This window comes from Sphaeramia orbicularis, chromosome 8 (assembly GCF_902148855.1).
Source record: "Sphaeramia orbicularis chromosome 8, fSphaOr1.1, whole genome shotgun sequence".
Taxonomy (NCBI): domain Eukaryota; kingdom Metazoa; phylum Chordata; class Actinopteri; order Kurtiformes; family Apogonidae; genus Sphaeramia; species Sphaeramia orbicularis.
This window is the reverse complement of record NC_043964.1, coordinates 32,463,149-32,476,334: the sequence shown is the minus strand read 5'-3', so window position 1 is coordinate 32,476,334 and position 13,186 is coordinate 32,463,149. Positions and strand designations below refer to the sequence as shown.

At 38.7% G+C, this 13,186-nt stretch overlaps 1 protein-coding gene across 1 annotated transcript in view; it reads left to right on the top strand.

Annotated features, from left to right (window-relative positions):
• LOC115424928 (Na(+)/H(+) exchange regulatory cofactor NHE-RF2) overlaps positions 1–13,186 on the top strand; it is a 66,044-nt gene that overhangs the window by 36,739 nt on the left and 16,119 nt on the right. The window contains exon 3 of the mRNA XM_030142327.1: positions 11,975–12,202. Within this exon, the coding sequence (XP_029998187.1) occupies positions 11,975–12,202 (228 nt within the window). The remainder of the gene's footprint in view (positions 1–11,974; positions 12,203–13,186) is intronic.

The window sequence follows — 13,186 nt, the reverse complement described above, 5'->3', positions numbered from 1 at the left end:
GTTAAAATGACACAGCAGTCGTTTAACTTCAGTTCTTTTTATTTCAGTTTGTCATTGAAACTGTGTTCGTTGGTGCTGATGACTGATGCATTGTGCCTTTCGTTGAGCCTGAGGGGCAACATGTTGAGTCATACAACGTGACTCGTGACGGGTTCAGCTGTTGATGTTTAGAGCTACATGCTGTGTTTCAACCACCTGTAGCAGATTCTGAAATCTAATTGAATTAAATTTATTAAAGGCTGGTTTTAATCCTCTACATTTCGGGGTTCGGTTTTGTTTTACGTTCTGAACCTGCACTATCCGTCATAGCTCTTCATCTTGTCTCGCTGTGTTGATTTGGCTCCAGTCACTAGAGTACAGTATGATAACTTGATCCATGTTTAATAAAGTGTATCAGCTTACAAATCTGATCATGTTGCTGTCTTGGTCCTGCTCCTTCCTGCACTATATCGTTTTATCTTTATAACCACTCTGCTCTTTCACTAACTTCTGAATAATGATCTCGGGAAACACAAAACAACAGGTAGGACACGTAAGCAGTGAATATTCTCTGACAGGCATACACACAGCAGCCGAGCAGGAGACTCTGTAAACAGATCTCAGCGGGCCTGTCCTGGTGGAACAGCTCTGGACACATAAACACAAGCAGCCAGCCTTCGTCTCACAAAGCTGTTACGCAATAACGCCACAACACCAGTAAGAAAAACTGTCGGTTATCGGGATCTCGGGCCAGGCCTCGTCTTCTCATGTTCCCTCTGCTCTCTGTGCCTCTGCTTTTCTTCCTGTCCTCCACATGCTGTGCATCATCTCCCTTTCTCTGCTCGCTCTAATTCTCCTTATCTCACCAAGTACTCCTCTCTTCCGCTGCCCACTCCTGCTGCTTCTTTCCTATCCCCTTTCCTTCATTTTCATTCACTTCCTTTTCACAAGCTCCAAATCCCTGTCTGCCTTTCTCCAGTTTTCTGTCATTTCTCCTCTTTCTTTCCTTCTTTCTTTCTTTCTTGTTCCCTTCTCACTCGTCTCTCTTTCTCACCCACTGTGAACTAGCCTCAACTACTCCTTCCCCATGTGATTGTGCAACACTTAGACCAGCTGGATGTCAAGCAAACACACATGGACACACACACGAGTAGAAGTTTTAAATTTGCCAAAACATCCAAGACGCAGCAATTTTCTTAATTTAGTAAAGCCCATTTAAATGACTGCATATGGAGAACACTGTTTTGCTGTGCATTGTGATTTTCTGCAGAATTGTGTCAATACAAACCCACACAATGCCCCAAAAAACTTCAGTTAACATCTTACTATAATGGACGTTCTGTGTCTGATGCGTGTCCGGATGTTTGTTCCAATGTTGCAGCATGAGAGGGCATACAGGTGCAATGCCACTGTGCACCATGGTAGGGCACTACCATACAATGGCACCACGGGTACAATGTCGCTAGTATAATCAATGTATATTTTCCATATCGTTGGTGTCGGGTGGTAGTAGGGATGGGAATCCAGAACCAATTCTTTTTGAGAACCGGATCCCAGTAGCTCTTTTCCTTGGAATCGTTTGCCTGCCTGCTTAACAACTCTGCTTATTGATTTCGCCTTCGTTGCGCATGCAAGATGACGTCACGCGTACGCTGTATTGTTTTGGTCAGAATGTAGCCAACATGACGTTGAGGCAGAAACGGTCTAAAAAGATGACACCAGGGCCACTTGTAACACTTGCAAAGCTTCCATGTCTTCAAAAGGGTGGAATCCCTCCAATATCCTCTAACATTTGTCCACAGCATGTGATTCATTTACAGGAATGTCATGTATTTGATACAATACTTAGCGGCGCTTGTGAATGTAGCGGCAGAGTGAACGCCGGGCCCAGTTCCAGTTCCGGTGCAGGCAACAAACGTCATACCCCCTTAAATTCAATATTCTGAAGGTAGGGGAAAGGAAATGAGGTGCACAACAACAGGAGATGAGCCGAGTCAAACTGGTTCCATGTAGTGGACATGCGGCAATAGAGGAATTAGTAAAGCATCTTAAGTTTCACTTTCACTGCACGCCAGCCCCCCCCACACAAACACACACCCCACCCCCCGAACCGGGCCCAGCATCATCTGTTATTATTATTTGTACATACTGTATATGTTGTATTTTCTGTGCAGAGATGGAAATATAAAAGACAGGTCATGCAAACACACCCGTTTGTACTCTTTTATTCCCTCACTCAATGAGAATCAATAAGGAATCGGATCGATAAGCAAAATCGACAATGGAATCGGTATCATTAAATTCTTATCGATTCCCATCCCTAGGTGGTAGCCTGGCCAGCCATCCGTCGTTCTCAGTGAGAAATCCATCTGGAATCGTGAGGCTTGAATCCAAATATGAAGGCGGGACTAACAGGTGCTGAGTAAACCAATCACAGATAAGACGGACGTGACGCTTTAGTCAGAGAAATTTAAGAATACAGGGTGTAATCTGTAATTCACTCCTTATTTTTGAATCAAGTAAACGACCCAAAACAGTTGTAAAGAGATTTGTGGACTTCAAACTGACTTCAAACTTCAACTTTAGACTTCAAACTTTCACGACAAAAAGAAGTCATGCGAATGACGTATTACGAAACACCTGCAGACTTGTGATTGGTTTGGTATAGAATAGATCGTGTATATTTCACAGCGATTGGCCCAATTCCAGACTGTTTTCTCAGTATTAGTCGGGCAGAAACCTCGTATGTCAATTTTTGGTCTTTTTTTTTGTCATAAAATAATTCAGTCCTCGTGTTAGCCTTGTCATGTTAAGAAATATTTAACCAATGAAAAGTGTAGAAAACAGCTTGTGACTACATCTCTTAACTCCATTAGTTTATCTTGAATATACATCGTTTTTTCCAGTTTCCTTAATAATAACCCTTTTGGACATAAGAGATTATACAGTATTTAAGACACATGTCTGTATAAACCATTCCAACAGATGGAACTGGCTATACTGGTTACACTGTCTCCATGGAAACGGTTTATCCACCATGACATCGACAAACATCACATGTTTCTACTCGTCGTCCATTCGGTGTTCCATTTTTAATTTGATTCACTTTATGTTATAGATTAACTTTTAGTCCTGATGTATTCACTTTCAATATTCAGGGAATATCTTTTCATGGTCATTGTAATTGTCTCATCCTTTATATATAGACGTGTGCTTTTGTAACTCTGACTTTGACAAGATTCATGATACGGATCACACACAGACACAGTGAAGTCTTTTTTAAGCTGTTTTCAACACTGTAGATATACAGTTATTTCTACAGAGCAAATCCATGTGGAAACTAGGCTGTGTTGATTCTGTTAGGCTTTTTCCAAGTGGAGAAGCAACGTTAACACACTTAGATTTACTTTTTTAGCCAATGGAAGAACTCTGGTCGGGTTATGGAAAGTCATTAAAATTTTACATCTGGGCCATGGAACACAAAGTCATAAATGCGCTTTTCATTCAACTAAAGACTGGATTTTTCCTCAGTCAAATGAGGGTAAATCAGAATGGTTTTGACAGAAAGCTTTCTTGATTGTTTAACCCACAATCCTTTAATGGGCTATTTTCCATTTTACACAGCAATTTTAGGGTCTTTTTATAAGGTTTTCTCTTACTTTATCAAATAATTGTAGTCAGACACTTTGAGTTGGATCTCTTGGTCGACTTCCAGGACAGTGAAGCTTCCTGATTTTTCCTCCATCCTCCCTTTCGAACATTGTTTTCAGGCTAGTTGTGCTGTACTCTATCTGAGGGTCCAAGATGTTGTATATTGTGCAGATGGTAAATCCCTTAAAGGAGTGATATTTTGCTTTATATACATATACTACATATTACATATTTTCAGTTTTTACTACAACCGCTGCTGCTGATAAACAATTATGTCATACTCGGAGTAATGTTCATCGGAAGTCTTGACTTTATATGTGCAAATGTTGTGACATAACTAGTTATAGACGTAACAAATTAAGTAGGAATTAAAACAGGTTGTAGAAATGCACTAGATTTTTACCTCGTACCAAGTTAGTTAGTTAGTTAGTTAGTTAGTTTGTTTGTCTGTTTGTTTGTTTGTTTGTTTGTTTGTTTGTTTGTTTGTTTGTTAGCAAGATAGCTTAAAAAGTTATGGACGGATTTTCATGAAAGGAAGAAATGATTAAATTTTGGTGGTGATCGGGAGGAGGGGGGCTGGACACAGATCTGTCTTGGCGGAGGTCTGTGCTCTCCAAGTGCTTTTCTTCTTTGTGTGTTTGTTTGTTTGTTTGTTAGCAACTTTACGGGAAAACTATTACAACCACCTTTACCAAATTTTACCCACAGATAGGCCTAGGCCCTGGGACGAACCCATTAAATTTTTGGCCAAGTAGGCCAAAGTTCAAGGTCACAGCAAGGTCACAAAATCTCAAATTTTCCTATCTCTCATCATTGAGCAATTTTCAAAAATTCATTAAAAAAAATTCAGAACGACTCTGATTAGCCTCCAATTTGATACACCAGTAGCTTATAACAATATCTTGTATCTGGCACAAAATTGTCCACATCTACTGTGGAATGTGGACTCTGTGGACATTTCAATTTATCGATGTTAAATTGCACACTATTCAGGGTGCTTGGCGGAGGTTTGCGTTCTCTGAACACTTGTTGAATATAAAGATAGCTTTGCAGCACCTGGAAGGTTGAAATTTAAACTTTATAAACTATTAGGGTCCAAATACACAAATAAATGTACTAAAGACTAATAAAAGTGGGATTAGCAAAATATGACCCCTTTAAGACAAATTTGTAATTTGTGATATTTGTCTTTCTAAATAAAATTACAAGCACAGGTTCATTTGAATCGCACACTGTAAACAGAACATATAATGTGTCTATTGTGCCTTCAATAGAAAAATACTTAGCAGGAGAAACAGCATACTTTGGATTCAGGGTTCAAAAGAAACTTGACCTCCTGATTTATAATAATGGGGATATTAAGTTTATGATAACCCAACCCTAATCCCCTATGAGAAGCATGAAGGTAAGAGCATTGTTGACAAAATGCCTGACACACAATGGAACATTTCTTTGTAACCACTCAAGGTCAAGTGTATCCGCACACATGAACACACCTAAATGCTTTTACACACAAACGCATGCACACATTAAAGCACGCTAGAAAAAAAACCCTCTTCATTGTGTTGTGAGCCCACAGTGAGTCTGTGATCCTTGGCCGTGAAAGGGTTAACAGTGGTCATGATCCATCCATCGCAGTAGGCCAGCGCTCAATTATTCAACAAGCTGAGATCTGGTTTCATCAGCTGCCAACGCCACGGCCAGCGGTCGCATGCAGAGGCAGACATGTACAGATGCGTCTGTGCACAGATTATACGCACACATTAAATATGTAAAACTGACACGTCTTCTTAAACTGCTTTACACAGACACAAACTATTTACAACAGGACTTCCCAAACCTTTTCACCACAGATGTCCTTAGTGTCTTCCTGGGAACCAAGCTTGCCACATGAATGAATCGCAACAACTTGTGGATTTTTACTGAGTTTTTCATGGTCAAAATGATGCATCTGCCAAAAATTCTCGACTGTATACCACAAACACAAAATATAAGGTTCAATTTACTTTTGCATAAATAAACAGTAGACTGAATCATTCTGGTTGCACTGCTCAGGATGTGAATGCATGACACTTCCTAAAAATTTCCTTACCATTTAGTGATCATGTTACCATGGTAACCAGTCAACTTCACCTCTTTGGACTGGCCCCATCTTTTTACTCCCTGCAGGCTATAACAGCATGTTTGAGATAATACTGATTACCAGCTACTGGCCTGTGTTCACCTTCTGCCATAGGCTTTTGTTGCCACAGCTGCATTGCATTATGGGGTATTTATGCTGGCTAAGTGTCCACAGCTTGCATACTGTAGTATTTATCTAGAAATAGTATGCAACTGGCATAGTATTGGTTACATACTATGGTTTCAGACATTCTAAAAAAAATCTCGCATACGTTTTTTTCATAATAATTAGTATGTTAGTATGGAATGTTGGACCCCGGACAAAAGAATGCTCTGTTTGAATATGAACAGTGAATTCACATATTATCGTACTGTTACATGTTTTAAAATCTGTATAATTTTCAGTGAGAGCAGCTGTGGTTGCTACAAAGTACACTGACAACACATAAAATATACTTTTCTGGAGGCCATAAATGTTGTATTTGTTTTGTTACTGTTTTGCAATAAATGACTGTGAAAATTAGCTTTAAAATTAAAGCTATAATGTGGAAATGTAAAAAAAAAAAACAAAAAAAAAAAAACAGATATATTATACACTTATTTTCAGTCTGTCAATGTAATAAACACAATTCATTTTTATGATACATATTATGGCAGTTTACTGCTGAGTTTAACTTTACAGTGAATTGGTTGCTAAAATTCCACCCTAAAAAATACAAGAGAAAAGGAAGTACAGTTTGATGCTGAACTCTGTCAATTGTTGACCAAATAAAAACAAGGGCAGTAATCTATTTCTGGTCCTGAAGCTTAGGAAAAGACATGCGTATAATATAAAATGTTGTATTCTTTGCTTCTGTAATCGGTGCTGAGTAAGAAATCAGTACATGTAAGAGTCACAGGTAAACCATAACCCAGTATAAGTCAGTGTTTGTAGGGAGAGTATCAGTATTTGTGTTTATGATCAGTTTGCCACTACACATTCACAGTTTTTCTAGACAAAACTGTTCAATGTATATGTGAATTTTCAGTGTAAAAGCAAAACACATTAGGGCATCAGTTTGTGTTAAAACTATATTATGCAAACAAAAGAATTGTCTAAATCAGTTGATCTGAGTTTGTTCCCGGACCACAGGGTTATATGTATATTCATAACCATCCACCTAAATTTGAGTGGACTCAGCAGATATGGATGTCTGTAACATATTCTTAGTATGCTCTAAAACTCTGGGGGCGTGTCCACTGAAGGCGCTGAAACTAGCCTAATTGTGGGAAAGGTGCAGCCTCTGTCAAGTGTCAAATACCACCTTGACCTGAAAAATGGATGCTCACAGTGGCAGCTTATTGGCCTTGTTGACACACATGTTTGAACCTCCAGAGCCAGCGGACACTGATCCACCTGCGAATCAGCCCCGTTCATCTCAGTCTGCAACAGAATGGTAGGCTGATTTTATTCTCTCATTGATGCGATTTAGGGATTGTTATTAATAAGCACAAACAGTTCAGCAGGAGCAACATTGACAATAATTCGCTTTAGTTTGTATGTGTTAGAGGAGGAATAGTGGCAAAAAAAAAAAAAAAAAAAAAAGCCAAAACCTTCTTTGCCACTTCTTGCAGGACGTGAAGTTTTCTGACTCGTGCGTTCCAAGTATAATCTGAAACAAGGAAGACAAAAAAACAAGGCAGACGGATTATAAAGCAATCTGTCTCTTTATTCCAAGAAAAATCAAAAAAGGTTACAAAACGTAAGTTGACAGTTAAAGCGTTTTTTGCCTCTATATCCAAATTAAGTATCAATATTAACTGAACAGCAACTATGAAGATGACAACTAGAGTCAGAAATACAGAAATCCCTGTCCTGCTTAAATGAATATCTTTCCCATCAGAGCATGTGCTTTGCAGGTGGCCTCACATCACTTTACTACACTTAGCTGCGCTTTACAGCAGAGGGTCAGCTTACGGTAGCAGGACCTAACTAATAAAACACAGACTGGCTGACTATTTACAAATACTGCGCTAAATTGATATTAGAAAAAGATTACATGCAAAACTATCTTACAATCCTAATATAAAGACAAAATCAGTAGATTACTATTTAAATGAGGCACAGTATTCAAAACTATACCTAAATTACTTTATGGCTCTAACAGGAGGGTCGGGTTAACTGTGAATCCAGAGCATCATCGGGCCTTGATTTCTAGCCTGCACAAAAAATCCTGAGCACAAAAACAGTTGAAATTCATTTACTTCTGCATAATTCACAGTCTCTTTTTTTCTATTTTCTAACAAGTGTTCAGAAAATCTCTTAGACAGACTTTAGTTCATCATGTATTTAAAATTGCATAACTCAGGCAGAGTCAAACACAAGTCCTGTGTATATAGGACTCACCCCCACATGTTCTCACAGAGAATGACCCAAACAAAGGCTGATTGTGACAGGAGTTAAAGGAATTCATGGGATGGCACTCGTCCCTTTGACAGCACATCCTCTCAGTGTACCACAGTCAGGACCCCTGTGGGCGTCAAATATTCCATATCGTTTCCCCTTATAGAAACGTGCCCCGATTTATTGTTTTTTTTCCATTTGAGTGTGTTTTGAGCAGCGCTGCAGTTACAGTCACGAGACTGGAACAAAACATGGATAGTGTGTTTTCCCAGCAGTTCCCGCTGTTTCTCCTCCCATTAGGGATTCTGTGTTTTTTTGTTTTTTTTTTGTTAAATGTCTGATAGCTGACCGCTTTCCTGGTGACAAGCTACTTTGCTGACAAAAGGGGAAAACATTACATCTCATTTTTCGCACTCCCTTCAAAATATTTTGCACAAAAACCATGAGGTTTTCAACACCCACAGTTCAAACAAACATGGTTACTGCATTGCATTTGATGGCCCGAGGAGGTGGTTTGGAGAGGTTGTGTGGTAACTGCCAGCACTCCAAGCCTCTCAACTGTGCTTATTAAATTTATATCAGAAATGTAGATATTAAAAGTCTCAGTTTGTTACCACAACACAAATCAGACATCTTTATCCATCAGCCTTCACAAAAGACACTCACTTCTTTCAATAAAACTCAATCCATAAAGACCCAAACATCCACTGCCGACCAAAAGCATCTACTGATCTAAAATATTTCTTACCTGTTGAGCCATTAATCCTATCAATACATGTAAATAATTGGTGCAAAATACGGTTTGTCAGCTTTTCATGGTCATCAGATATGACCCATTTGGACGTTCAGAGGTTCCGTAGTTACCATGGAAACACCGTCACCTTCTACAACAGTGATTCACCAGTAAAACCCACAGAGTTTGATAAATGACAGTGGATGGAGATATTTGTTTTATGTTCAGTTAATGATAGATTTTACTGAAAAAAATCACTTTTTCTTCAGTTTTCTCTGTTTTTGATTAAAAAATAACTTTTGAATTTGCTTTGAGCTTTTATGAACATCTACACGATTGGTGAATGGAATATAGAAAAAATATATGATTTACACATAAAAATGCAAAATACAGAGGATAATATTGTAATTAATGGTGATCAATCACTTAAGAAAGGTTCAATAGAGAGAAAAATCCTTTGGGGACTCCCACAGAAGTAGCACTGGGTCTTTATGGGTTAAGAACTTAGCACATAGAAATGAACCCCAATGCATGGACACAAAAAGTTAACCCGTGACAGAGTTTAAGAGATGGCACCGGCCCCAGGGGGTGATTTGTGGGGTGCGGACAGGCACTGAAAGCCAGTCGGAGGTTAGATTGGCAGACACTTTTGTCTCCCCCACATAATGACTCCCAGCTGTGCTGCTAACAGTGTTTATCTTAGAGCTCCACTGCAAACCCTTTCCTCTCCATCGTCTCTTACTGGAAACTTCTGTCATCTTGACTTCTCTGCGCTCTTCTGTTAATCACTGTCCATTTGCTGTGTTTTTCTGGGTTGTGCATACTCTTAACTTGGTCTGCTTTTTTTTTTTATCCTCTCTCTGCATCTAATTTTCTGTCCCTCCCACACACACACTCTCCCTTCTTGCTTATTCCCTTCCTCCTCTCCCTCTTTCTGCAGTTTTTCTCCTTTCGCCTAGATCCCAGGATACTAATATATTTGATTTTATGGATATTTTTTTTTTATCTCCCTTGAAAGATCCACCCCTGCTGCCCAACCCATGCATATCCTCCCCATACAGGAAAAAGAGGATCTGCAGAGATTAGAGACCTGATCTGAATTACTGTGTTTTTCACACCAGTTCAGGCCTAGCATCTGTCGTTTCTTTTTCAAAGCAAACTTTCCAGATCACTGCTAACTTGAAACATTTGACCACAAAAGTTATATTTTCACCATACGTAGATGCATTTGCAGTAACCAAAGAGAACATTTCAAACTGATGATGAATTCAAGGAAATAAGTGATTGATTTAAAATATTAAAAAGCTGTCATTTGGATTTCTGTCAGAGGATTCATCAAGCATCTTCTTCTCTCTACACATGACTGTAACTTTGCCTCTTTTCCTTTCACCCTGCCCACATACTCCATATGTATTTTTAGCAGGCACAAGCTGGACCATGTGCTGGTAGCTTCACATATGCAGTGCAAACAATAGTTTACTCAAGTTGTATAATACAGTCCATCGTCACATATTCATGACACGTGCATCATGTTTACTGATTGTCTTTGGGTCACACATCACCTGTTTTAACCGCGTGTTATTTTGCTTAGTGCTAATATCTCCTATGAATCCAGAGCTGCAGATATCATTCCTCTCTCAGCACTTTTTTCAAGTGTGTAGGCGGTAAATCAGTGTGATCACACTGTAGAGCTCAAGCCACAATTATACAGGTTCTATAAATGTCTTTATTCAGACTGTTAGAATGTCAGGGATCTGCAGCAAATGGACAGTTTCAGTGCAGAGTGAATTGTGCTCTTAATAATACAATGTGACACCTGAACAACTGAATTTGACAGTTCACTTGTTGAATACATGTGAAATCACATCAAAAGGAAAACAAAGAAAGAAGAAAGAATATTACATCATTTATCACATTCATAATGGATATTTTTTTCAGATACTGATGTTAGATAGATAGATAGATAGATAGATAGATAGATAGATAGATAGATAGATAGATAGATAGATAGATAGATAGATAGATAGATAGATAGATAGATAGATAGATAGATAGATAGATAGATAGATAGATAGATAGATAGATAGATAGATAGATAGATACTTTATTGATCCCGGGGGAAATTCAAGTATTCAGATAGATTAGACCAGGGGTCCTCTCATCAAAAAACAAAAGGAAATTTTTGAAATGAACTGAATGAGTCTTTACTTTTTTAACATTGTTATAGGCCTAAATCTATTCTAACTTTGTCCATCTGCAAAAATGCACAGGCTTTACATGGAATAAAATAATTTTTTGACAACATAAAAACCAAAATGGATTATTTTCTTGCCAAATTCAACACAAGACGCTTAATTTGCATTTGTTTGTAGTTTGTAAGTAAGCCACTATACATGAAAGTTGCGCTTTTTGACCGATACACAACATAATTATGTTTTGGAAATAGTGTCCATCATTTAAAAAAAATTGTACAAATCTTGAATGTTTTCTTTCTTGTAGTTGTATAATTTTAGAAATGCACCAGACATTGCACTATTGTAAAGGAAATACAAAGTTAAATAGCAAACTAATCACAAATAGGCTACAGCAGAGCAGCCACTTCATGGTAAAATGTAGATGGGTTTAAATATTTTTTTCATGGCTCCAGTCAGATTTCTTTCTTGTTTTCCAAGACAAAAATGGCTCTTCAGGTCGTAAAGGTTGCCGACCGCTGGATTAGACACTTACCTGTGACATGTAACCAATCAGTGGCTTTGTCACAGCTACAGTAGTCTATAAAAGATATTCATTTTATTAGGTTAAAATAAATCCAAAAATGGGCTATAATAACTTTATCTTACTACCTGCTGTATGTCTGATGTGTACTGGAGAGGCTTTAAACACTTTCACTATCACTGCTGTGGTGTCGACAGTCTCATAAAACAGTTCATCACTAATACAAATACGTTTTTATCCAGACTACTTTATTCACTCTTGCAAGTTCTCTACAAATACTGATTTATTCGCAGCATTGTTGAAACCATATTGCAAAGGGACCAGAACACAGATAAGGAAATGTGCACGGAACTTAACAAAAGCCAAACAAATCTTTTCTTGATCTCATCCAGGAGGTTGTTGCCCAAGTCGAACCTCACACCCCGGCCCCATCGCAGTCCAGACCCCCAGTCGACCCCTCTGACCTCGTTCCACGTCTGTGTCACCTGGTACGGTCAGAGACGGGCTACGGCTTCAACCTCCACAGCGATCGGTCTCGACCCGGACAGTACATTCGATCGTTGGACCCGGGATCGCCCGCAGACCGCGCTGGGCTCCGTCCTCAGGACAGACTGATCGAGGTAGGAACGACATATTTGAGCTGTGGTTGTGTATTTCATATGCTTTGTAATTAAGTGTGTGTGTGACAGTGGAGGTGCAGATTTGGAGCGTTTTTTATTTTTCTAACAAGAAGGTAAAGAGCTGAGGAGAGGCTCTACAGCAGAGGTGATAAGTGTGGGAGTGAGGGATGATGAAACTGAGCACAGACTAATGGAGTGATTGTGGAAAAATGATCTTTTGGTAGTCTGGAATATGTCAACGCTAAGACATACAATGATAGAGTGAATATGAGAGGCCTTGGATTCTCTATGCTACACTTTGGAAAAGAATGTGTGCGCGTTTTTGTTTTTTATTGCAGATATATTTGTATTGTGGAGTGTTTATATGTATATACAAACTCCTGAATATGTGTACAAGGCCACATTTTCACATAATCTAACCATTACCTTGAATATCTTTTTACACAGATTTAATAGAAAACATGTTCGAATAGGAAATATTGTATTTTTCTGTTATTTATACAAGGTGACCAGACAGAGAGAGTGTGTGCAGACTTATTAATATTACAGTGATGTTTATAATGAATATTTTAATATAATTCTGCAGGGAGAGTCTAATGAGTGATTTTAAAGTCTGTCAGTCTACATGTAACATTGCTATAATGATAAATAAACAAACCTCCCAATCCAAATTGACTTCAGGTGGCGACAGGATAGTTGTTCACATGGCGAGTGGATTCATGGCAGATGTTTCTCACATGTTCACAGTGTGATAACGATTAAAATGTGATTTATCGCTCAGCACTAATGTAAAGGTACAAATAGGCAGAACAGACCTGATGGAATACAGATGTGACCTGCTGTACGTACACACACATATGTGAAGCTTCTCTTTCCCAGCTGTAACTTAAAGAGCAGGAATCACACTTGTGCCTGCGATCGAGCTCTTTTTTTTCGAAGCATAACAAGAGCCGGAGCCTGGACTCGATCTTCGCTGAGTGTTTG